The sequence below is a fragment of the Siniperca chuatsi genome, linkage group LG12 (assembly GCF_020085105.1).
Source record: "Siniperca chuatsi isolate FFG_IHB_CAS linkage group LG12, ASM2008510v1, whole genome shotgun sequence".
Lineage (NCBI taxonomy): Eukaryota > Metazoa > Chordata > Actinopteri > Centrarchiformes > Sinipercidae > Siniperca > Siniperca chuatsi.
The window spans coordinates 25,013,009-25,039,304 of NC_058053.1; the positions used below are offsets into that span (position 1 = coordinate 25,013,009).

The 26,296-nt window shown below is 39.9% G+C and overlaps 1 protein-coding gene across 4 annotated transcripts in view; it reads left to right on the top strand.

The window, feature by feature from the left end:
* kalrna (kalirin RhoGEF kinase a) overlaps nucleotides 1-26,296 on the top strand; it is a 144,582-nt gene that overhangs the window by 74,759 nt on the left and 43,527 nt on the right. For 2 of the 4 annotated variants that reach the window (XM_044216043.1, XM_044216044.1), the window contains exons 24-40: nucleotides 48-162; nucleotides 541-656; nucleotides 819-941; nucleotides 1,617-1,799; nucleotides 2,056-2,177; nucleotides 2,727-2,793; nucleotides 2,884-2,993; nucleotides 3,787-3,856; nucleotides 4,024-4,113; nucleotides 4,768-4,860; nucleotides 5,129-5,240; nucleotides 5,583-5,773; nucleotides 6,031-6,132; nucleotides 6,258-6,406; nucleotides 7,274-7,376; nucleotides 22,665-22,743; nucleotides 23,044-23,211. In XM_044216043.1, coding sequence (XP_044071978.1) covers nucleotides 48-162; nucleotides 541-656; nucleotides 819-941; nucleotides 1,617-1,799; nucleotides 2,056-2,177; nucleotides 2,727-2,793; nucleotides 2,884-2,993; nucleotides 3,787-3,856; nucleotides 4,024-4,113; nucleotides 4,768-4,860; nucleotides 5,129-5,240; nucleotides 5,583-5,773; nucleotides 6,031-6,132; nucleotides 6,258-6,406; nucleotides 7,274-7,376; nucleotides 22,665-22,743; nucleotides 23,044-23,211 — 1,993 coding nt within the window. Of the gene's footprint in view, nucleotides 1-47; nucleotides 163-540; nucleotides 657-818; nucleotides 942-1,616; nucleotides 1,800-2,055; nucleotides 2,178-2,726; nucleotides 2,794-2,883; nucleotides 2,994-3,786; nucleotides 3,857-4,023; nucleotides 4,114-4,767; nucleotides 4,861-5,128; nucleotides 5,241-5,582; nucleotides 5,774-6,030; nucleotides 6,133-6,257; nucleotides 6,407-7,273; nucleotides 7,377-7,534; nucleotides 7,899-12,997; nucleotides 13,171-22,664; nucleotides 22,744-23,043; nucleotides 23,212-26,296 lie in introns of those variants that run through there. The other 2 variants (XM_044216045.1, XM_044216046.1) reach the window with 2 other exon arrangements.

The following is a 26,296-nucleotide window of genomic DNA, read 5'->3' on the forward strand; positions in this document are numbered from 1 at the left end:
GAATTGTGCGAGTTTGTTAGTATAAGAGCCGTGTCCCTGTGCTCCAGGCATGCACTCTGGCCCGGAGGAACGCTGAGGTGTTTCTGAAGTACATCCACAGGAACAATGTGAGCATGCCTGGAGCCACCAGTCACGCCAGAGGGCCTGAACAGCAAGTTAAAGGTCAGTGTTGCTAACACTACTCCTACTACTGATCACACAAAAAGACCTGCAACTTAAAACTACTATTAATCAATACTCAGTCAAGAAAAGCTGAAATATTTATGTGAAGTTCAGTGTTTTAGTTTTGTACTGATTTTAACTGAAAAAGGGTAGTTTAGTTTAACAACACAGATAACATAAACTTACAAAAATATTCCAGATGTCCAAATGATTTGGCTTTTTTGCCTGGACTGTCTTTAATCAGATGTATTATGTTATAATGTAGTTAATCTAAGTATGCAGTTGAGTTTGAAAACCTCATCAGTGAGCTGGGAGCACATTTTGGGATTAGGGAGGGAGTGTATATTTAATGTAATGGTTGTGTGTTTTTGTGTGCAGCCATTCTGAATGAGCTGCTGCAGAGAGAGAACAGAGTCCTTCACTTCTGGACATTAAAGAAACGAAGGCTGGACCAGTGTCAGCAGTATCTGGTGTTTGAACGCAGCACCAAACAGGTCAGTGTGGCTTTGGGGAAATGTGCATCACTAAAGGGACATCTTATCAGGGAGTGAGTTTATAAAAGCAAATATACAGAGATTGAGGATCAACTTTATCTGTTGTGTGCGCGCGTGTGTGTGTGTGTGTGTGTGTGTGTGTGTGTGTGTGTGTGCGCGCAGGCATTGGATTGGATCCAAGAGACAGGTGAAGTTTACTTGGCCACACACACGTCACCTGGAGACAGCAGCGAGGAAACACAGCAGCTCCTCAACGACTATCATCACTTCAGACATACTGCCAAGGTACACTGTGTGTGTGTGTGTGTGTGTGTGTGTACTGCTGGGAACATCAAGCCAGTAGACGTAATATGTAAAAACTGTATCTCCTTGCACAAACTTGCACAGATTTGCTCTCCAAATGAGACCTGAGAGTTCGATCTGCACACTCCTGTAAAGAGAATAGTATGAAGTTAGTGAGCCTAAATTTAAATGAAAGAACATTGTGCATCTAGAGTACTTTAGATGCCAAACTAGGAAACTCAGAGGCCCTCTTCAGTGGTTTCTTCCCCACATGTTATTGCTTAATGCAGTCTAGTTCACATTCTGACTGACAGCTCATAGTAACATTTCATTTGGTGTAAGTGTGTGTGTGTGGACAGAAATTGGAGCTGACAGGTATTTGCAACACTCCCAGAATATATAATTTCTATAACAAATATAATAAACGTGTTTATATTCATTTTGTGAACTTTATTTTAATTTCTGATAAAATACTAAGTATAAAATATACAGGTAACAATATTTTACCCCCTGTTAGAAATAGGAAAATAAGTATGATCACACATTAAAATAGGCTATAGTCTGTATTGTCTGTAGAGTCTCATGTAGGGACACAGAACATCAGTGACTCCAGTTGAGCAGTATGTAATCTGTGTGTGTGTGTGTGTGTGTGTGTGTGTGTGTGTGTGCTTCCTACAGCAAACCAAGGAGAAGGTGAAGCTGCTGATCCAGTTGGCGGACAACCTGGTGGAGAAAGGCCATGCCCATGTGTCGGAGCTGAAGCGCTGGGTCAGCACGGTGGATCGCAGATACCGCGACTTCTCCCTACGCATGGCCAAATACCAGGAGAGCCTAGAAAGGAGCCTGGGAGTCAGCTCTGAGGTGAAAACGCACACACACATACTCAGTTGTCACATACGTTAGACTTTAGTCGCTCCTGACATTGAAACCAGTTATGGGCCTCTGTTTTGGCCAAGTCTTTCAAACTGTTCATCTGGCATCCTCAATATCTCAGACACCACTGATGGATTCTGAATTAATACTTATGAACATTAGTGTGGTTACAGACACAATACAGGTACAGTTTTATCAATGTTTGTTTCAGATCATTGACAAAAATCTATTTATGTCTTTGCAGGACAATAAAGACTTGGAGTTGGACATTATCCCTGCCAGCCTGACAGATGACCCTGAGGTCAAACTTCGTGATCCCAACCACGAGGTCAATGAGGAAAAGAGGAAGTCCGCCAGGAAGAAAGAGTGAGTACAGGAATGAAGACGGGAAGAGAGAGAGAGAGAGAACAAGAAATGAAAAATGCCATCATCTAAAGTGTTTATACAATAATAAACTGTTGCACATGGAAGGTGTAAGGAAGGTTTATTTTCATTTTATTTTCAAAGTTGTGTTTGTAAAACAACAGACCTGCAGATGCATGTAAAATGACTGTCAGATGATAATATAGTTATAGCAGCAGTAATTCACTCTATTCAACCAAATCCATTCCTATCCACTCCCAATACAGTGTTTTCTCATTCTAATAATAATGGTGATCATCTGTGTCCCATAGCATTCCCAATGTTCAGAATTGTGCTAATAGCACAATTTACAGTGTTCCAAATCTCCTCTGCAGCCTTTTGAAATGGTTTTGTCTTGTCTTGAATTGTTTGATAGGAATAAAAGTCTTGGAGGAACATCAGTAGGCTCATGTGGCCATGGAAAAACCAGACACAAAATAGGACCATATTATATAGTTCATGCCATCTGATCCTTCTTTGTAGTGTTTCCCTTAAACTTTTTTCTTGTCTCAGGTTCATCATGGCAGAGCTACTGCAGACAGAGAAGACCTACGTCAGAGATCTCCACGAATGTTTAGAGGTAAGAAAAAGCCTTCTGCTTGTCCGTTGTTGTTTTGACACAACAGACATTTTCCTGTCTGCCTTACTGTCTATCTGTCCTATCTGTCAGACCTACCTGTGGGAGATGACCAGCGGTGTGGAGGAGATTCCTCCAGGCATCGCCAACAAGGAGCATATCATCTTCGGCAACATGCAGGAGATCTGTGACTTCCACAACAAGTGAGAGACACATAGATTGGTTTTAACTAAGCAGTATCTGTGCTGGGCAGGGGAAGCAGCCAGTCTTTGTTCAAACTGTCCATGTTTTGACCAATTTTAGGCTTTTCTGAAACCAGATGTGGGAATTCCCTAGCAACAAGCACACGGCATAGCAACAACCATGGCATATTACATACTGTGTTTTTAAGCTCTAACAGCATGTGAGCAAATAAAATTAAGTTCAAGAATGGAAAAAAACTTCCCAGATCATTGTGGGCATTTTGCACATTTGTCAGCAATGAGCAAACTTTTCCGCAGTGAAAATTGCTCTTAACTGTTTGCTGTGAAAACTCTGACTGCTTGAAAAACCCCTGAGGGCACCTTTCTGGGTTTTGTAGCTACTGTATAGAGGAGCTGAAGAAGTGTCTTTGAGGTTTTCCTTCACAGACAGTTCATGAACTCCAGAAGTTTCCCCGAGGAACCCCTTTGTTTCTGATCTCCTCTGTGTTGGTTCCTCAAGGAAACATTTTCTTGTATGACTCCATTTAGATCTTAAAGGAACTTCTAACCTACAGGATATTAGAATATTCAGACATGTTCATGTTTTGCTATCTTCCTGCTAAAATTTGAGGAAAGCCAGATCATAGGATGCAGTACAATACAATCAGTTTTTATTTAGAGGTCCTGAGAAACATCTAGGGTAATTTATTAGGTTTTCTGTTACAATAAAGAGGAAAAAATGACTAATCCTTATAAAAAAAATATTAAGTGCACATTGTGATCTTTCACTGTATGCGTTTGTGTGTGTTTCCAGTATTTTCCTGAAGGAGCTGGTGAACTATGAGCAGCTACCAGAGGATGTTGGTCACTGCTTTGTCACCTGGGTGAGAATCACCTCTTTATTCCAGATGGTGTCAGAACATCTGACCTCTGACCCCCTGATTTCTACCCTTGACACCTCTGTCCTCTTTCCAAATAAGGGGGGGGGTTCTTCAATAGAGCATAATAAAATGACCCAGGAAAATTTTATCCTCTCCTCTCCTGTTTCCAGGCTGATAAGTTCCACATTTATGTGGATTACTGTAAGAACAAACCAGACTCCAGTCAGCTCATACTGGAGCATGCGGGCACCTTCTTCGACGTACGTAATCCCTTCATTATTCTGCCATAGATCCATCCACGTCATGTCATCACATAAACAATACTGAACAAAATGAAAACAAAACCATTTATTCCATCTATTCATCAGAAAAAACAGCTCATTCCAAATAAAAATGTCTCGTGTAACCACCTCTGTACGAGTAAACTGGCCCATTCTGGGCTACTTTAAACCATCTAAACAGAAAATGCACATGCTTGCCTCTCTAATAACTAAAGCAGTAGTATATTACAGTCAAAGTGTTGCTTCAGTACAAAAAGCAGTTAACCAACAAGGGCTTGATGCAGGGAATTTGTTGTGATGGATGCTTACTGTGGAGCATTAACAAGATAAGTAGGACTCCAATCTATCATTTACATTTAGCCCTCCTGTAGGTACTTTGTAAAGCAGATTACTTAGATTTTGAAGGGATTGGTTGTGTACTTCTGCAGATTTCTAATTTCCCTCCTTTAGCCGGACATGGTGACAAGTATGTAGTTTACTGGTTTTGTCAGCAGATGGTGCTGTTTGGTCATGGAAAAAGTTTAGATTCTCACGACCAGCAGCATGCTGAATTTAACATTTATGACAATTTCATGTATTTTATTATTATTATTTTGGTATTTGCTGTAATTTTGTCTATGTGTGTATAAACAGGACATTCAGCAGAGACGTGGACTGGCTAACTCCATCTCCTCCTACCTCATCAAACCGGTCCAGAGGATCACCAAGTACCAACTACTGCTTAAGGTAGATTGACAAACACGCACACACACATACTTAAAATCTTCACACAAAAGGTGGTATATAAAAAAGTGAAAATGTGGGGCAAATAACCACATGTACAAACTGAGAAGAACTGAGGGAGAGTCAGGAAGTAACCTGGCCTCATGGAATATGTGGACTAAATGTAGAGATAAAATACCACACAAAATTCTTTTTAAGTAAATTATGTTTTTCTGCTTTTGCACTCTGTTTTGACCTCTCATCACGTTTAACATCTTCTCTCCTTCTGCAGGAGTTACTGTCTTGTTGTGAGGAGGGTAAAGGGGAGATTAAAGATGGTTTGGAGGTGATGCTCAGTGTTCCTAAGAGAGCTAATGATGCCATGCATCTCGCCATGTTGGAGGGTAAGATACTGTCCATACTGCTGTACTAAAATGTATAATAATGCTAAAGTTGTCAACTTTACTTCTGTTCTTATTAGAATGTATATTATTTGTCTGGAAAAACAATTTCTAAACCATAAAGAAGTGTGGTGTTAATATCACTATGTTGTCACGTTTTTTTTGCCAGAGGTGTTTTTTTTAGATTTTATTAATTAAAATCTTTTAATCCATTAATTACTATACTGCTGACCATTGTCTAAGAGATAATATAATTTTGTTATATTTTCTATCCCACCTAATGACTGTGTGTTCAGACTTTGAGCAGCTTGGTTGATATTAAATCTTGGTCCACCTCTTCCTCAGGGTTTGAGGAAAACCTGGAGGTGCAGGGCGAGCTGATCCTGCAGGACAGTTTCCAGGTTTGGGATCCACGCTCGCTGATCAGGAAGGGGCGGGACCGCCACCTCTTCCTGTTTGAGTTCTCCCTGGTCTTCAGCAAGGAGATCAAAGATTCAGCTGGCAGAACCAAGTACCAGTACAAGAACAGACTACTGGTGAGTGTGTGTGTGTGTGTGTGTGCTTCCATGCGTGGTTTTAATTGTGTTTGTAGTCACACAAGTACAGCAGGTGTGTATCAATCCAGTCCAGAGGTTACCTCACTGTTAGACTGCTTTCATCTCCTCTTTTTACCTTGTGTGTGTGTGTTTGCATGTAAGAATTGCTACTGTGTGTTTTAGTCAAACAGAGGTTTGGCTGTCTCTGACTCACATTTTTGATAACTATATATTCTTCCTTCCTTGTTGTCCTGCAGACATCAGAGTTGGGGATAACTGAGCACATTGAGGGCGATTCGTGCAAATTTGCTCTGTGGGCAGGAAGAACTCCCTCCTCTGATAACAAAACTGTGCTAAAGGTGAGTGAAAATTTTAATGAATAATGAAAAAAGTTCTCTGTCCTCTGATTACATGTGTACATACTGGTGTCCTGCCACTATAAGGTGTTACGTTAATAATATTTATTCTGTTGTTTCTCCTCCAGGCGTCCAGTATGGAAGCTAAACAGGAGTGGATTAAAAACATCAGGGAGGTGATCCAGGAGAGGATGACTCACCTGAAGGGGGCACTTAAGGAGCCTGTTCATCTGCCTAAAACACCAGCACTGACCAAACCCAGGAATAACACTAAGAGGTAAACAAAGACACACACACACACACACACATCATCACCGTGAACAGAAACAATGCTTCCAATGTTCACACTGAGGACAGACGAGTTATCGCCACAGGTAGAAAGGTACTTTGTCAGTGGTAGAAATATCATGTCTGAAGTTACAAACTTCACTGAAGACAGAAACATGATTAATGAAAAGTCATGCAAGGGTGGAAACAAATTTTCTGGGAAAAGAAACATCTTTACTGAGGGCATTAACATTGCCGAGGTTCAGATTTACAGTATGTACATGATTTACAAAGGCAGTAGCTCAGAATGCAGGCAGCAAGCACCTGGTGGCGAAGGAGAGCTCAGTTCAGTTCAGAACTCACTTTTTGCCTGCTGTCAATAAGTTTCTCTTCGCAAACACAACACTCCTTTTTAATACACCTGTACTATTTACACCTGCTCTACAGAGGTGCACAATGTTCCACACACAACTGATCATCACTGACTGAGTGAATCCTCTGTAAATTCAGTGAAATGTACAGCCAGTTACACACCTGTTATTTCAGCGATCATTCCTCAGATGCTTATTTAACTTATGTATATTATGTAAAGAGATTTGGGACTTGACTCTTTCTGACCTCTACTGTTGCCACAACTAGAAACGTCATCATTGTAAACAGTGGCACTGCGGGCAGAAATCTTATCACCTTGGTGATATCAAGTGTCATCACAGCAGACTGAAACCTTTTTTAAGATTTAAAACAATGTGACAACAAGTGGTAATATTGTCGCATCTATTATTACCAAAGGTGACAACATCAGTGTTGTCACATTCTGTGTTTGCCAGTGATTTATACGAAGATATTCATTCTGATTGTGTGTGTGTTTTGTGTTTAGGGAGGGAGGTGAAGATGGAGACAGTCAAGGAGACGGCAGCAGCCAGCCAGATACCATCTCCATCGCCTCCAGGACGTCCCAGAACACTGTAGACAGCGACAAGGTAGGAATCACACACACACACACACACACACACACACACACACACACACACACAGAGCTGCTGTTGACTTTTTATGTGTCGAAGAATGGAAAAGGAGTTGAAGGCAACTGATTAAGACCCGTGATGAGCTGATGACTCACAGCTGTCTCAGCGCTACAGGGTCTCCCATGCAGCTACAATGGACAGAAGCAGGGGCTGTGCATGTGCCAGTGGCAGAAAGACTGCGTTTGTGCACATTTGGGTCCACGTGTGTTTTCGTAAACTACGGAGAAACCCAACTGTGTGAGATACATGCAGCACCAAAATTGTGTGTTTGTGAGTGTGTTATGCTTTTCTTTACATGTAGGTTAAAGTTATGTGTGTGTTGAGTGTGGAGGCATGTGTGTAGTTGATGTGTGTGTATGAGAAGTATCCAGCAATGTCACCATATGAACAGAAAAGCAATCAGCGATGAAAAACCTCTTCAGGTTGTGTACAGGCATCTGTGCTGATGCCTCCTACCAACCAGTCTCTCACATCCAAGTAAGTAAACTTTTATTTTGACACAGAATTCAAGTACACACATAATAATAGGGAACATAGAAGTCCTGTCCTCTTTTGTTTTTTGTAATAAGAGGTCAGATTTGTTTTAAATTTAATCTAAATGCCTTGTGTCCACTCCCCAGTTCACTTGTGTCATTTTCAGAGTGCTGGTCCATTTCTGAAACTTAAGGAGCGGGGTTTCCCAACCTTTGTCTGTCTCTGGCACTCTGAAATTAACTTTTTAAAATGGGAACATCTACCAGCCACTGGCAGATTGAATGTTCACCAGCCACTCAATACTGAATCTTTATTTGAAATCTACCAGCCACTTTCATATTTTGCCAGCATTTGGCTGGTGCTAAGTTCCCACCCTGCTGGCACTGCTTTAGTACTTGCTGCTTTCTAAATACAGTACATGTTTTTGGAAGAAGGCAAAGGAGCAACAAGCAAACCAATTATAACATTTTATTGTAACATTTCATTGAATTGGGTAATTGGATGTATGCTGAATTACAGAGGGACCTCAAGTGCTTTGTTGAAAAGTCCAGTCGAGTTTTGTAGTGCAGGTTAATTTGCAAATAAGCAGCAAAACATTCAATTTACAGATTTTGAATGGAGTTTGGTGTAGCAGTTGTTTTGGTTGTTCTCATTCCACAATTGTATTAGTTGTTTTGATTTGAACTGGGTGTTCTTAAATGTCACAGTACCTCCCTTTTCACTGCTATGCACACACGCACACATGCACACACATCCACCCACACACAACCTAACACAGATGTCTGTCATGGCCTCCCAATGTAGTGTTACACAGTGTGGCCTTTTCACCATGCAACCCCACGCCTACACACTACCCTGCCTCTAAATGTCAGCACCATGCACATAGGCATGCGCGCACACACACACACACACACACACACACACACACAGAGACAGAGACAGAGACAAGTAGAGCAGTGCAGCTTTTGTGTGTGTTGTAGTATCTTAAATTGTATGCTCCTATTCTGTTTTTTATTCTAGCATTGTCTCTGTCAATACCACATTTCTTTCTCATTTTCTGTCTATTCGTCTGTATTGGTATATAAAATATGAACAGTGCATGAATACGTAAACAAAGTTAACACCATGCACACACAGATCTACTGTAGTGTAACTGCATATGTGTATGTGAATTTATATTGCATGTCTGTATTCCTCTCCCTGCCTCTCCCTGTCCAATGAAAACATCACAATGAATTTTTCCAGCCTTTTTTCAGTGTGGGTGTGTTGTTGCTCTGGTCCAGTTTATTGTTTCTAGGATTTAGAAAACTCTAGCTAGCTATTTTTGGATCCTCCTCTTCTGTTTTCCTGAAAACATCAAAGAGAAAAAAAACACAGTTCCTGCATTTTGTTTTGAGACGTTTCATATTTCAAATGCTGACACAGCAGAGCACGGCTTTAACCGCGAACTGGACTGTGTATGCAGTTTTTTACTGTAACATTTTCATTTTTTACTGTTTTTAACTAGGCTTTAAATATAGTTTGAGAGCTCTTTTGTAATGTGAGAACAAAATAAGAGTTTGGCAACATACAGGACAGTTTAAGAGGCGATGTGAAGGGATTCCGTTGGGAAACAATGACATCCCCTTCGTGCAGAGTGCTAATTTACTTTGCCTAAATCTATTTATCTTTTGTTTAAGTACAAATTTGTAGTGGATAGCTGTGATGGCGTTGGAGACTCGTCTGGCTTGAGAGACAACTGCTTTGTTTTTTTTCCCCAGGAGGATAGTGGAAGTGTGACAGCATTCCTGTGGCTCTGCCGGCCCTCCAGGGATTTATTATCAAAGTATACCAATTCCTTGTGTATTTTACAGACAAGTCAAGATATGGTGTTTATTATTTTTCACTGATCTGAGCAGGCATGTTTGGTCAACACCGACCCCACTCTTAAGACCTTTTCAGACCAAACGTAATAATTGGTGCGAATAAATCACACGTCAATTTAAAAATTCGAGCCCATCTATCTCTATGAGCCTATCATCACCGAGTCCGAAACTTTCATATTTCGCTGTGCGGTTTTGTTTTTTGCAGCTGTTTAGATTTCAGCGAATTTCGGATGCCGATTTTAAAAACGAGCCATCCAATAAAATCATGACTTTTGCTCACGCGATCAAAGAGTACACAGGCAGTAGGAAAGCCAAAAAAGCAGTGAAAGCATATGAGCTCACTGGCTTTTCCTTGAGATCTCCACCAAGCCCCGGAGGTATTACAAGCTGTCTGTTATAAAATGACCTTGTATTAAATGCCGTGAATCACATAATAAACACATACATATGATCAACACATTTAAAGTCATGAATGAATGAATGAAGCTCAGCATTTACACTTGTTACAATAACATCGGTGCCACCCTTAGGAAATGTGGTTGTATACATTGTATCTTTTCTACACAGTCTATTGGACACTTGGAATAACAAGCCTGTCTCCAGTGTGTAGAGTTGAGTGTGGGTTTATTATAATGAAAACATTTTTTTTTTACATACCACTACAATTCATAACGTTTTGAGCTAAAAGATACATTAGAAACTCGTCGTCACTATTTATTTTTAGTAACTGAATTACCTTTTCTTGATGCACACATCCACAATTCCTTTTGCAACCCCTCTCTTCTTTCTCATTCTCTCAATGTTCACACACACATCTCTATCTGTCTTGCTTTTTCTGTCAATCTCTCTCTCTCCCTCCCCCTCTCTCCCATATACTATAATAAAAGCCCAGCATTGGCATAGTCAGATGTTCCACTGGCTAGCTGGATCTAGAGGATGTATATATATGTGTGTGTGTGTGTGTGTGTAGAAAGGGTGGGAAGCTACTGTTGCTGGTGGTTTTTGGAGAAGTTTTTATATGACGACTGTCTCCTTTTTCCCCTCCTATTTTTCTCATTTTTTTTCTGTTTGCCTCTTGCCTTCTCCGTCTCCTTCGGCTGTTCTTCCTCTACATCTTGCTCCACCACTTTAGCTCTGTACTCCAGTACATTAGATTTGAAATGACACAAGGAGATTAATGTGCTGAACAGTGATCGGGATGTTTACATCCATATTGTTTACATTAATTGTAGCAATTAAAGCCTTTGATATACACAGTCCTCCAATTTTTTTGACAATGCAGGAGGACAATGTTCACTCAACATTGATGTAAAGACCCTCAAATTAAATCTGAAAGTCAGAACTTTAACATCATAGTCATGATTTTAATTCAAAGCCAATATTCTGGTTTACAGAGCTAAAACACCAAACACTGATACGTTCTAACCAGAAAAACAACAGTGCTGACAGTTTGTTCTTAAAACAACCTGTTTTTACATTTTCCTGTCAATTGACCTCTTGAGATCATGTGTGTAGTGACTGTCCTCTCTAATCAGCAGATGTGGAGGTAGCAAAAGGTCAAGGTGAATGGTTGGGCAAACATAGTTTGTGACCTTTTTCCTACCAAAAGTCCATGTTTTCTTTTATCCATGAAGGTAACCTTTCCCTAACCTCAGCCAAGTTGTTTTAGTTGCCTTAACTGAGCCAGACTTGGCAGATTAGAAAACATTTCGGAAACATAGAGTATATGGTAGTTTTTAGTCATTTAAGTATGAAGACTTGTTGTGCTGCTGTCTAAAAAAAGGACTGCTGTATGCAAGTATACATGCTGTGATTCAGGATATGTCAGCTCTGTGACGTTGTGTGGAATGTGTCTTTTCTGTGACGTTTTTTTAAATGTATTTTTTTATGGCGTAATGAGTCAGCTGTGGTTCAGCCTGTGGCCTTTGTTTTTTAAAGCATCGTTCCAGCAGTTGACAACTTGGCAGCCTTCATGGCTCTACCGCAGCCCTGTAGGTCGGAGGACAAACACTTTTCTTAGCCTCCGCCTTCAGTTGAAATAAAAATGTATTTTTTCTGTGAGCCAAGACCACAAAAACTTACTAGCACTCCACTCCTGTAGGACTGAATATGCATGGCTGGTTGGAAAGGGGCTCACCAACAGCTGAACCCCTTTTTATCTCTGTGCCTAAATGAATTAAAGCAATTTATGAAGCCAGACTTGAGACTGTCAGGCTTCGTCACCCAGAGGAAGGTTTTTTTGTTTAGAAGTTAAAGGGCCAGTTGACACAAATGATTTTTAAAACAACAACATTTTCTTACTTACCTCTTGTGGTATTTACAGTATCATGCAGATAATAAATGTTGGTCTGTTGGTCGGTCAGTCCACCGCTTTAGTCCAGGCTGAAATATCGCAACAGCATTTGGATGGACTGCCATGAAATTTGGTACACACAGGATGAATCCTTTGCTGTCTATAGGGTTCAAATCAAACAAAACTATCTGCGCGGCAAGGAACAATAGGTGTGCATGAGAATTATTATTTTTTTTGTAATTTGGATGAACTGACCCTTTAAAACAATTAGTAACAGCCAGACGACCATTTAGAATTATAGCAAATCATTTCCCTGTGGTTAACAAGTTTTTTAATAGTCAAGGAGAGCTTCATTTCCATTAGACTGTGCATATTCTAAACGTAGTTCTGCAGTTGTATACAGGCCACATCAACAGGGAATCTCCCTGACCGATCTCTTTAGCTGAAGTCCCTGATTGCTTTTGTCCTATTATACACAATATATCAATTACTATAACTACTTAGGAAGTGATATTTGACATCTTGACTTCTGATGAGTAACTAGTATAATGTATTGTAGTGCTTTTTAAAGGTTTCTTAGAGCATTGTGTCATTTTGAGATGAAGATGTACTAGACTTTCTTGTTGGTGTTCCGGCATACAGCTACAACACTATTACAACACTGGCTAGCAATTTTACATGTGTTCTCATGAATCAAATGCATTCAGTGTCGGGTTCAGACTGTAGCAGTACAGTAGCCATCTGCTGGTCATATGACTTTTATGACACACACACACACACACACACACACACACACACACACACAAGGAGTCCGGGTAGTTGAAAGTGTTTTAGTGCCCCAGTAGCTTCCAGGGAGTTGGAGAAATATGAACACTCTGACCCACACACACACACGCACCAAGCAGAGTGTCGTTCCCATCACACACAAAGCTATAGCTGTTTGTTCAGAGAGAGAGAGAGAGGGAGAGACAGTGTGAGGGCGTGTTTGTGTGTGTGGCAAAGACACAAACGAGGGAGTTGTCAAAGACAGAGTGCGACAGAGAGAGAGGGACACAGAAGAAGGGATATCGACATGCCAAAGTGGATGAGCTTTAAACTGTTCAAAGAGAGCAGCAGAGTGAGTACAAACTGCTGGACTACACACTGTAAACTTGCTGCTTACCCACTCTACTTGAGTTAAACATGACAGTGCTTCTTCCAGACACACAGCTAAAATTATACTAATTAGCACTTTATATTAAACACTGTTTTCATTCACTACTGTCTGTAATGACAAATATGCTGCTTTACTATTAGACTGTGTGTCTGGAAGAAGCGCTGTCATGTTTAACTCAAGTACTTTGCTGAATTTTGCTGTCATAGAACTAAAATTGCTGAATATACTGGAATAAAAGGTAAATGACAAAATGTGTTTAATATACGCCAAAGTGTTAAAGTAAAACATTTTTCACAAGCTCAAACGTTTCTGCCTGTGGTTTTGTGTTTGTCATGCTACTGTGATTTTTCCACCAGCATCATTTTTAGATGCTGGTAGCAACATTATATCTGTCATGATTTGAGTTGCTTGAGTGTCAAATGAAAAAGCTACTTGATGACACTAAACAAGGTTCTTGGATTTAGAAACTTCTACCTTTTTGTATACTACCATAGACAAATTCTATACTACTTATTTGTGTATTATGTGGAACTAATCCTGTTGTACTTTATGTTGAAATACAGTATTTGAGGACAGACCCACATCACTCCTTCCAAACTGGTTTTAATTCGCTCTGCACACAATCCTCTTTGACTTGATTTTCCATATGATTGGAACTGCTGAGAGAAAAGACAGCTCTTCCTCTCGTGCTTTGATGTTGACCTATAGTTTGTAAACTGCAGCCTTCATGTGAAGATACTGCTGCTTGAATGAAGAGTGTAAGAAGAGCAAGTCTCTGTGCAGCCCTCCTCCTGCAGCTGTTAAGAGTTTCAGTGGGTTGAGTTGCTTCTTCATTTGAGAAAGTGTTTTGAGGTTTAGACGTTGGTTACTGTTGAGGCTTGGTCACTGATTCAGATGCTTATCCAGATCATGCATGCAGATCATGTTGACTTTCACTTAGTGTGTTGCTATGCTGGACTGCAGAAGAAGGCAGAGTGTGTGTGTGTGTGTGTGTGTGTGTGTGAGAGAGAGGGAAGTTAATGGTTAAACAGGGAGTGTATGTGCCAGACAGAAAGACAGACAGGAAGCCAGCCATTAGCTGCCACAGAGAGACAGGATAAATGAAATGTGAACGTCCAGACGGGTGAATCTAACTGAGTTTGATTCAGATTACAGAGCAGACACACTGGATAAACAGTGTAAACACACTCATGGACTCACTGTGTTATTTAACTTTTGCGAATGCAATCCAAATGCTCTGAAAGGAAAGAAATTACTATTTTAATGTCTCCACTCGATTGCCACTGCATTTTTCTCCTGGATTTGGAATCTCATGCTGTCATTTTGCAGCCAGAGTTGAACCTCACAAAAAGTCTAATTTAGATACTGCTCTCACTATCAGTGTTAAGTGCAGCCTTGATAGTAAAAAAAGCACACACTTTAGTATTTTGGAAGTCTGTAAATTGCCTGATATTTCTGAATTGCGCTGATGCCTTTGTTTGTTTGACGTGCACATTATCGTTTTGAGAATTCACCATATGAAAAATCTAACTGTTGGCAGGTTAACTGCCATTTGCAAAACAGAGCTGATGTTACAGTATGCTGAGTTTAGAATTTCTGCCAAAGTGCATGCACCTCAATGGAGTGTGTGAGTCGAGGGGTGTTTTTGTCATTGTTCTTGCCCATGAAATCAGTTATTTATAAGCAGGGTGTGCTGCAACAAGATATTTTTGGCTTCCAGAGGGCAGAAAACATCAAAATAGTAAATAATGGCTTATAGTTTTTATTAAGCCTAACATGTTGCCTATTTACATATCTACCAGACATAAAGCAACATTATCATCTCATGATCCCATACCATCCCATATATGTTAAAAGAAGTAGGTTGTGCCACAGGAGTCGTTTAAGAAGTTCGTACAGATGTTTCTGATATGTTTGCCCTGACTCTTGGTTGCCATTGGAGTGCATTGTAACAGCAGAGCAGTGCACCTACATAGCGTGCCTGTAATTGAGTTGTTTACACTGAAAGGAGTCAGTGTTGCTGTTTTTGAATTAAATGCTTGGTCTGACGCTGTCTGTTGTGTTGTAGAGCAGCAGGCAGTCTAATTGGTCACAGTATTTTTCGGTGTTTGACTGTGGCTCAGACGTATTGCATTACAGCTGAACTCTGGTTTCTTTATTTTTTACTCTTCCTACTGTATTTTCAGTCAGTATGATGCTGGACAGGTTCGACTGGTTTCTGTGATGCTGTTCTGCTCCCATGTTAACAAACACCAAACACCTGTTTATAGTTCGTAGTGTTAAACTTATTATAACCCGCACTGCAGCATCAGAGCCTAACATGTGATCAGAATGTAACTCATCTTATCTCACATGAGCGTCTTCATGTTTATAGTCATGCTTGTGCATTACAGTGTTGCTGCCCATACACTGCGAGTGTCTGTACTGTCTCTGTAAACACATGGAAGGCAACGCAATACTGCGACTGCTCTGCTTGAACTGCTTTGTATTACCATGATGTGTGGTGTTGGTAGAGTTTGTTGATAGCGAAGACAGCATTGAGCAAGAGCTTCACTTCTACAATGACACATTCACTGTCACTTACTGTGGATCTACCAAATGGAAAAGCATCTAAATAGCTTTTCAGAGTTGAGATGTGTTATGAGGAGGTAATACCATGACACCTATACACACAGGAAGGAGTTTCTCTGAAATAGAGGTGTGTTTGGTGTTACTCACTATTCAGACTTGGCACATGAGGGATTTTTTCATGGGTTCCACTCTAGGAAGACACTGCATTCAGTCCAGCATCCAATGTCTGACTGTTGTTGTAACCGCATTTTTTTCCTCCTTGAAATTCATACATCTGCAGGCTATGTAACATACACTCACACACAAAAACACCTTTATGTATTGCAGAGATATCTCTTGTATTAGATAAACATCTTCTTCACTCTGTAGACCTGATAAGCACTTACTTTATTTTGATAAGCGCTCTATACATTTTTATTATTATATGGAAGTGTTCATAGTGCAGAACAAGATGTAGCCAGCCAGTCATGCCCGTATAATACTTTTCACACATCTGCTGAATGTGTCATTTCTTATAGATAAGCAGTATATTCATATTTTACAAGCAAATCATGTTTGATCTTTATAGTTCACATAGGCCTACATTGTTAAAATGAAAATGATAGTAACAAACGCTGTTCAACAGCTCAAAGGCTCTGTAATATCTATAGCTGTGGTTCAATTATTCAATTTTATTTATATAGCGCCAGTTCATAACAGAAGTTATCTCATTGCACTTTTCCTATAGAGCCGGTCTAGACCGTACTCTTTAATATTATTTACAGAGACCCAACAATTCCCACCAAGAGCAAGTACTTGGCGACAGTGGCAAGGAAAAACTTCCTTTTAAGAGGTAGAAACCTCGAGCAGAACCAGACTCGGGGTGGGCGGCCATCTGCCGCTGTGGTCATGAGAAAGTAAAGGTACAAGGTAACTTATTTAACGAGGCTGTACAACAAAATTAGTTTGTAGTCCCTTCATGCTACACACAACAAATAATTAAATGTATATTAGAGTAGGGTAACATAAAAAAATAAATAAAATAAGTTATTTTTATACATACACGTATTACACCAACGAAATAATACTGCAGTGCATTTTTTGAATTTGCGTCTGGAATGTACCAACAGCAGAGATAGTGATGATTATATGGTTTTCACTTTCACATAAAACGTTCGACATTTGTGAGACATCCACTTTGCCTGCGTTTGAGCACCAAGCATCATCGTTGTAAACACAGAGTCCTCCTCCTTTCATCTTGTCCTTCAGTCTTGCGCTCTGTCAGCTCGGAACATGTTCCGCCCGTCGAGTGCTTGATCCGGGATGTTGATGGAGCAGGTCTCTGTAAAGATGTGGGCACAACAGTATCTGATTACCGTTGCTTGGTTAGACTGAGTCCCATTTCGACCAGACCAGACATTAGCCAGGAGCAGCCTCAAGTCCAAGCTGGGCCAGCATGGCTCCTATCCCGGCTGTCTTTCCTCTCCTCCTGGGGCGAGTTTAGGGAAAGAGCTTGGTCTTAATTGAATATTGAAAAAGTCAGTGTTGAAGTCGGGCACTGCGGTATAAGAATGGGGCACTCACTTCTTGCACTGAAACAAAATGTTGCCAGTGAATTTGAGTATTGCAAATTAGTTGCATATGAGAGTAATTCCCTGGAGACAGGGTTGGTGGTCCCTGACTATCAAAAATATTTCCACATAAGCATACTCTCACTCCTTGGCAGCTACTAGAGCACTAAAACATTTTCAGAAGCTTGTGTGTGTGAGAGAGAGAGAGACACAGAAGTCATGACTGTAAAACTGCAGATTTTTTAAATTAATGGTAATGCCTATAGCCTACTTTGCAGATTAGTATTTATTTTCATCTTTCTTTATTTTCTTTGTTTTTTCATGTCTTTTCTTATAATTTTTCTTTTTGTATTTTGTAGTATTTTGCATGTAGTTTTCATCTGCTTTATCAAACCATTTTTCTATCACCTGTGCTTGTTTTAAAGGGACGGTGCCTTTTGAAAACTTGTTCCTAGAAAGAACAACACAAGAAAAGAATGGCTGCTTCAAAACCCTTCAGTAAAAGTACCAATACATATTCCATTACAAGTAAAAGTCCTGCATTCAAAAGTATGCTTACAGGACGTAGCATCAGCAAAATGTACTTAAAGTATCACAAGTTAAAGTACTTGTTCCCTTTGACTGATAAACTATCGTATATTACATTATTAAATTATTGATATTAATGCATCAATGCATAAACAGCATTTACCTGTTGTAGCTGGTCCAGGTGCCGCTAGTTACAACTACTTTATAAGTACAAACGCAATTTGAAAAGTAACTACAGCTGTCAGAGTGGAGTACAAAGTACAATAATTTGCCTCTGAAATGTAGTGAAGTAGAAGTATAAAGTAGCAGAAAATGGAAATAATCAATTAAGTACCTCAAAATTGTACTCAAGTACAGTACTTGAGTGAATGTACTTAGTTATTACTATACTGGTGATAATTCAATTCAGCCATCTACAGTGTCTTTTACTTGTGTATTAGGAGATGTGTACATGGTGCATTGGATAATAACTTATTCAATGAATGAAATGGAAGTTTCCTGATCACAAGAGGGTCCATTTGTTCTGCTGTTGAAGGAGGCGAAGCGTGTTTGTTCTGCTTAACACGGTCTTCCCCTGCACTAACATATGACCATCACAAGCTGGTGTGTGCATGCGTGTGTGTTTTCGGTGCACAGAAATGGGTCATATGACAGATAGCAGTAGAGCACAAGATGCCCTCGAACACACACAAACAAGATCGTCAGATTGGAGTGCTACTGACTGAACAGTAACTGTTCGTCTATTGGTAGGTTCTGTCACACTGCTGGCTGAAAACTTTGTATTTCTTCATTCTCACCTTTTCATCAAGTTTGAATAAAAGTCTTGTTTTTATATGTTGATGATAACGCATTAATCATTCTAGTTGGGAAAATGTTTAATACAACAAATAGCTGGCTTAAAATTATAAAATTATATTACACCCACAGAGGGATATGTCCTACAACTGAAGTTTATTATATTTTATTTAACAAATGTAAATTACTAATGGCTAATTTCCAACTGCTGACCCTGGATATCAAAACCTTTTTTCATTTTGTATTGAGGCATATATTTACAACATTAAAAGACACATAAAAATACCCTACACCCTACAAATTGTATTAAAATGCCTATGGAGAGTATAATAAACAGGATAAATAGCATAGAAAACGTATACCAAACAAAACAAAACCACTGAATAGCCTACTGAACTGAGGTAAGAACATAAACTACCGTAAATGGGTTTGTAGATATGGACTAAGTACTGTAGCTGAACGGTTTATTCATGGTAGTAATTAGCTTGGTAATGTTAAAATACCTGATGTGGCTAACCAGCTTCCACTTCCTCTCAGCTTGTTGTTCTGCTGAAGCCTTATACCTCCAGTCTTAGTGATATGTGTGATTGATTCAATTGATTTGAACATATTTCCACTTATTTTGCCTGATTAGACCTTTTCTCAGGTCTTTCTGTAACGACAGGCGTGGACAGCCATGACGATCGCAAGGTAAACAGTGGGAATACGGCGTTCACGATACAAAGTAATCTGTCAGGAATGTGCGCTTGCATGTATTTGATTGGCCAACACAGCACCTTGCCGGATGATGTTGCTTTGCAGCAAAAGTTAAGACAGGTTCAACATTTTTTCCAGGTGACCCTGCGTTATCACCCCTGTTGAACCAACGGACTGGCTCCATTCAAATGATTGAGAAGGCTGTATTTTTTCACCCAGGGCTCAAGTCGATCTGAAGGCAGCCTTAGGGGCCGGACACTTTACACCTTTGTCATTGGGCGCACTCCAAAATCTTTTTTGCACTGTGGTTTACACACAGAACATTTCTATTCGGCACACAAAACAGCACATGCTGCCCACATCAACGGCTTGTGCAACAAGTAAACAAAATGCCACATGTACAAACAGCATTGTAAACAAAACGGAACGATAAAAATATATTTCACATGGCTTGAAGATTACCACAGCATCTTGAATACCTGCTGCTGTTTGATATCAGCTGCTAGATTCAATGTCAGACCTGCCGCCTCATAGGCATCCTGCACTCCATTTGAGGTTTCTACATCCATGCCAATACCTAACAAGTGGCATGCCGGCGCAATCAAATGGAGCTAATTAAATTTGATGATGTCATAATTTCTAGTGTAGCTCTACCTTCAACCTGAGCAGAGGGCTAATCAGCCAGAATAAGTGAAAACACCTGCATGGGGCTGCTGAGCCTTTTGACGCTGTTGTGTTCGTGGCCATCTGTCAGGTATAAACTCACCTGCACCTTTTATAGAAACAGGGGTCCTTGTTGCTAGGAGATCTTTAGTCTGGCAAAGAGTGCCTTCTTACATACACACAATAACACTCACTCTCTCTCTCTCACACACACACACACACACTACCTGACATTTTCCAAGACAATGAGAGTAAAGCAGACGAGGCAGATAGAGGAAGAGATGGAAGTTGGAGGAGAAGGAAGTGGCTTCATTTACATCCTGGAGCCACTTTTGTGCCATTATACATAGATTTATCTTTTACTTTTAGCGTTCATTCACTGCTACTATACTACAGCAACTAGTAAAACTGACTTAATCTTTTTGATGTAATTTATTTATATTGCGGTTGGTGATATGCTATGTTCACATTCACATCTGCTAATACATTGTTTTTGTTATAATCTGCATTTGCTGTTCACAGCAGGTTCAGCTTTTGAGATAAAAAAACAAAATACCAACTCAGTTTGATTGTGTTGCTGGTGTGACTGCTGCCTGTAGGTGAGCGAGGGGTCAGAAAGGTCCAAGTAATACAATATTAGCAATAACAAAATAACATGGGACAGAGCCAGGTGATGTGCTGATATGTCTGGCTTTACTAGTTGATACACTCCACAATCAGGAACACACAGCCCTCCAGTCATGAGCTGACAGTGTGTTTCTACAGTACACAGGTCCAGGTCAGGAAGCTGTATCAGTGTGCTTGTTTGTTTTTGAGTTTTTTCTTTTTCTAAACACACATTTCCTTTGCAACTTTTCATTTCGATCAGCTGAATTTGTTTTGTTAGCTTCCATCTTGTGTTCAGTGTGCTGCTGTTTTTGTTTTACTGTGTATATATTAATGTATTGTGACTTTAGCTCATATGGTGTTAGAGAGTAAAGGTCAACACACCTCAGCAGTATGACGTCAACTATATCACTATCAAGTGTGCGTGTATTAAGCCATTACAACAGTCCAGTCTACAGCATGTCCCATGAACACTTTATGACAAACTGTGGATAATGTATTCAGCTTGTGTCCCAATCACTTTCTGTCAATCATTTACTCTGAAAATTGTCCAGCTGATAATATTTACAACTGCTGCCCGATGATGATGGTCATTAGTACGTGATTTAACTCTCAGCTCAGAGTGATGAAAACTTCTGACTGAGTTCGAGACAGTCAGTCTCAGTCCAAATCCTTTTTTATTCCGAATTTCTGTCAGTGCAAAGTCTGATCCCATATTTACATTTTCCCCATACAGCTTTATAGTCCACACTTAGTCAAGCTGGCCCACATTAAAGTGAAATTGTAAAGCCAATTTATATATATTTAGATGTTTGACAGCTGAATTGTTATGAATTTGGACAGCTTCTCTTCATCTCCAGCCTGAACAAAACACTTTAAAGCCTCAAAACTTATTTCAGGGGCTTCATTTAAACTTTTTTCAGTCACCTTTTTACTATGAGTAATGGTGTCACGCTATTTTCTGCCAGTTTCTGCCAAGTTTGAACACTTTTGGTTGTTTCACATGAGAGATTTTTCTTTTTTTTTTCTCTGAGCTCTTCTCACAGCTGGAAAAAGGTGATGTCATGTATGTCCGTGCACCAATCAGGATTTAGCAACATTTGAATCAGAATCTGATGATACTTGGTGGGTTATTTGGTTACTATCAATCAAATCTGATCAAACCACTGCCACACAGCCCTGATGACGCGGGTGAGCAGAGTTTTTGAGTTTTTAACTTTGCTTGTTGCTTTTTTATTCGTGAATATTTAATGTTATAGAGAAATACTCAAGTTTTGAAGCCAAGTGTTCAGGGGCTTTAAAGGCATTGTACTGCTGTGCTTTTTTAACCCACAGTTGCTCCAGTGTGTCCAATCTAGCTTTATATGGACTGTATAATACCGATCAATGTAATCGCTGCCTTTTCAGCCGTGATACTGATTTCACAGATTCGTCGTAAAAAAAAAACAACATGCTTTTTTGCATCAGTTTCTGCCCCTCCAGGTCAGGAAATGGTTCAGATTTATATTGCATGGAAATGTTTCTCATGGCTTTTATTCATGTTCAGTTCAACTCTTTTTCTGTAAAGTTCCTCCAGCCTGCAGAGAATTTAAATCTACAAACACCAAACTGCAGCTGCTGGGGTTTCTCATTTTCAAATCTAGAAAGTAAAGTTTACTCAGTTAGCTGAGTGTTTTTTAAAGAGTTTTGTCACCTTTAGGCTCTACAAACCTGTTCAGCACTGACTGTGAAGTTCATAGGTACATGAACATAAAGTACAAGTTATGCAATTTCTGTTTCTGTATGGAAATATTCAGTGTTTATTGTGTAAACAAACAGTCCTGACTCAGGGCTTAAGTTTCTCTTCCTCTACCATCAGGTGGATTTACAGCAGCTTAAGAAGAAGTCTACCTGTTAGATGTGTGTCTAAATGTTAGAAATTGATAACTAACACACAAAACAGGACAGTTTTTTTTAAAGCACTTCATAAAAAAGTTTTCATTGTAATACTAGTAATGTTTTGAGATTTGAACTAATCAAATGTGTCATCTCTCTTTCTGTATGTAGCTCTCTGGTGGTTGTGAGTTGACAGTCGTCCTTCAGGACTTCACAGCAGGATGCAGTACGGAGATGTCTGTCAGCACTGGTGAGAGAAACCTCTCTGTCCTGTTCACACATTTTAGTCTGGATCTGCCTGTTGACTGTGTACATTCATAGTTTGGCTTCACTAGTTAAAGCTAAAGATTGTAGGTAGTTTGAGTTCAACTTAAACCTGCTAAATTTAAGTGAAGTTATTCAGTTTAGTTTGGGTTTCTATGTTTTAGTTAGGTATATTCCCTTTTGAGACTACAAAACATTTTTACCTGGAAAGTATCTGCTAAAACATGTCAAATGAAATTGTCTGAAGTTACCACACTGTAAAACAGCTGTCTGCTCTCCTCTCCAGGCCAGACGGTGGAGCTGTTGGAGCGGCCGAGCGAGCGGCCTGGTTGGTGTCTGGTGCGAACCACCGACCGCAGCCCACCACAGGAGGGACTGGTTCCCAGCTCCACACTCTGCGTGTCCCATTCGCGCTCCAGCGTGGAGATGGACTGCTTTTTCAGCTCGGGGAAAGGTAGGAAGAACAAACCGGAAGTCTGACTTAAGTCTGTACACTGACCTGCCGCTCTGTCTGAGTCTGAGCTTATGACTTGGTTTGTAATAATAATGATGACCTCTTCATTGCTCTCGTAAAAGCAGAGTTTTAAAAGTTCTCTGCAAGACGCCATAAAAATTTGAAAAGTAAAATGAAATACAAAAAGGAAGGCATTATACTTAAATACTTAATATGATTCCATTCATGTATTTTTTTCTCTTTCTATCCCGGCTCAGGATCAGCATGTGCATTGTAGATACATGTAGTTAAGCTAATGAGTGTCGTCGCTTAAGAGAGGGCCAGCCACGACATCTTTTTGTCGATGCCACTTTATTGGCTCCGCTTTGCTCCCACAGCAGAAACAGAGTAAACTCTGTTGTGATTGAAGATGTTGTGAATGATATGCACACTTCTTGTTTACCAAGAAACTCCCTTGAAATCAACACAATTTCACACAACGCACAGTTAGAGTTAAATAAAAGTTAGAAAGAATTAAATGAAAGTGGAGGCTTTCCAGTTCAAGTGTTAGAAAGTGACCTGATTGGATGGATTTTATAGTTAGGGAAGCTCATCTGGACCAAGTCCAGCTGTGATGTGTTTCCTCGAGTTTAGCTGACACTTCAGCCACTCAAATTAAAATACTGCCTTCAATGTTTTTCATTTTCATCATGTTTTTCTCTTAAATTACACAGAAGCAGAGAACATTGATTTCCTTCAGTCAGGTCACTTCAAGTAATCGGATCTGCATTGACCTCTATTGGTGAGATGTGGACATTACAATATAGATGAAACCTGTCCTGATCTAGCTACCAAGTCCCCCTCAGACATACTAGACAGAGCTCCTAAAAGTAAATGTTGTTAAATGATCATCATATATTTATGCATTATTCATTGAAGACAAGATATTGAATAAATCTAACAGATGGATTTAATGGATGGTGTCTGTCTGCAGTAACACACTTCTGAAGTCTGAGCATGTGGAGAGGATGTTTCCTCCATTGCACCATTGAGAAATTCTGGCAAAGTTTTAGAAACGTTACTGGAAAATTAAATGTTTGGCTTTGTTGTTTCTAGCACCTTGCAAAGCAAAAGAGACACCTCTAACTGAGGTTACCACTGCCCCCCCCAAGAGAATCACAGAGAGAGAGAGAGTCTCCTGTTGAATGTAGGCCTACTTATGCTTTTGTTAGGTAAAAGCTTGTAAGTGCACCTGTGCCGATGTCATTCGATACCACGTTGGTTTCAATAGGCTACGTCATTAACAACAAGCCTCACCCCCACACCTGGGGTCTCTCTCTCTCTCACACACACACACACACAGATTGGTGTGTTCCTGTTTTGTCCTACAGAGGGCGCTGTGTCTCTGTCATCCATTCATGTTTGTTATGTTGCAGATAGAAGCAACAGCGATAGCTATTCACTAAACACTCAAACGCACACACGTGTCATTCCCTCCCATCTTATTTGGATCTTCTAAATACCAAACTTTGAACACACCAACCATAAACTTCCTCCCACCTACACAACATGCACGCACCCATGCAGTTTGCGTTCCTAATATAACTCACCTTCCTGCAAACCCGTTTACAGTTTTTGTCTTGCTAAGGGTTATATATCAGGGAGGATATTCCTGTTCGTGGAAGATTCTTCTTCAGTAGTCACACACACACAGTCTGAGATCAGCTGATTTGCCTACCGCAGCAACAGTGTGTTTTCTATTTCTTGCTGATGAAAAGGATGTTTTGTGTTTCTGTAGAGAAATGCAAATCAGACAACCGCAGCCGCTACACATGGAAATAAACATACACACACGTTTTATATATTTCGAAATTTAGGAAATAGACCCTGATGTTTGACTGCAGTGTTGGTGGGTTCATTGTCATGCTGTGTGACCTATTCAACTTATTAATAAAGTTTGGTTTAACAGGCCTGTGACAAGGAAGGGATAATGAAACCTTTGACTCTTCAGTAAACAGTAACCCATTACTTACTTACTTTAGAGTTACCCACCAAAAGGGCTAGTCCAATCCTTTGGTGGCCCAAAGCAGAACTCCACAAGCTTCAGTTCAGCTTGGATTCTGTTGACATCACATATTGTTGTGGAACTATGAACACAATATCATGCGTCACTTAACGCCATGACTTTACATGTTGTCTGCCTTGTTATTTTAATGCTGGCTTTACTTTACTTTAGCTATGATTTTTTTTTTAAATGAGGATGCAGGACTTGCAGGCTAGTGTCATGGCTTTTTCATAGTTAGTTATAAGATGTATCTGTGACATATAAATCAAATGTGGACTGTTTGTTCTGAAGCAGACGTTAGCCATGACCAAAACCTTAACTTAAAGCTAGGGTAGGTAATGTCGGAGAAACTAGCAAGAGACAGCTAGATTTTGAAAGTATCCAAGCGAAAAAAATCCAACCCCTTCCCTTCAGGCCTCCCTCCAAAGCCACTCCCCCAAAATACATTCTTATGGGCAATGAGTGCACGGGCAGAGTGAGCGCAGGTAGGTAGGTAGACGGGCAGGTAGGCTGATTGCTGTCGGGATGTAAAGAAAATTTCAACAAATATAACAAAAAATACTCCTGAAATACATTACCTACCCTAGCTTTAACTTTAGGTTACCTTAACTACAACAACTTACTGTAACCTTAACTGATCTGTTGTCACAATATAGTTGTAGTTCTGTTACGAATGAGTAATATAACCTATATCATGTGACCCATTTGAGAGAATAGGAATAGCAGGAGCAGAGACAATCGAAAGACTTCAGATGCAGAAAGACAAAATCACTAAAAGTTTCAGGTGATATCAGAGAAATCAAACAGTGAGAATACATTATAAACACTGTACTGTACTTCCATCTTCATAGTTATGTTAACCAAGTCAGTATTGCTGTGCACCGTACATTTAGCTGCTCTTCAGTAGCACAACATGCAGAGCTGTATCACATTGATCAAATATTGGAACACTAAGACCCATTTCATAATGTCTTTCAAATAGACAAGTAACACTTTGCTAAACATAAAGACCTAACCATCAATTGTCAGCCTTACTAGTTC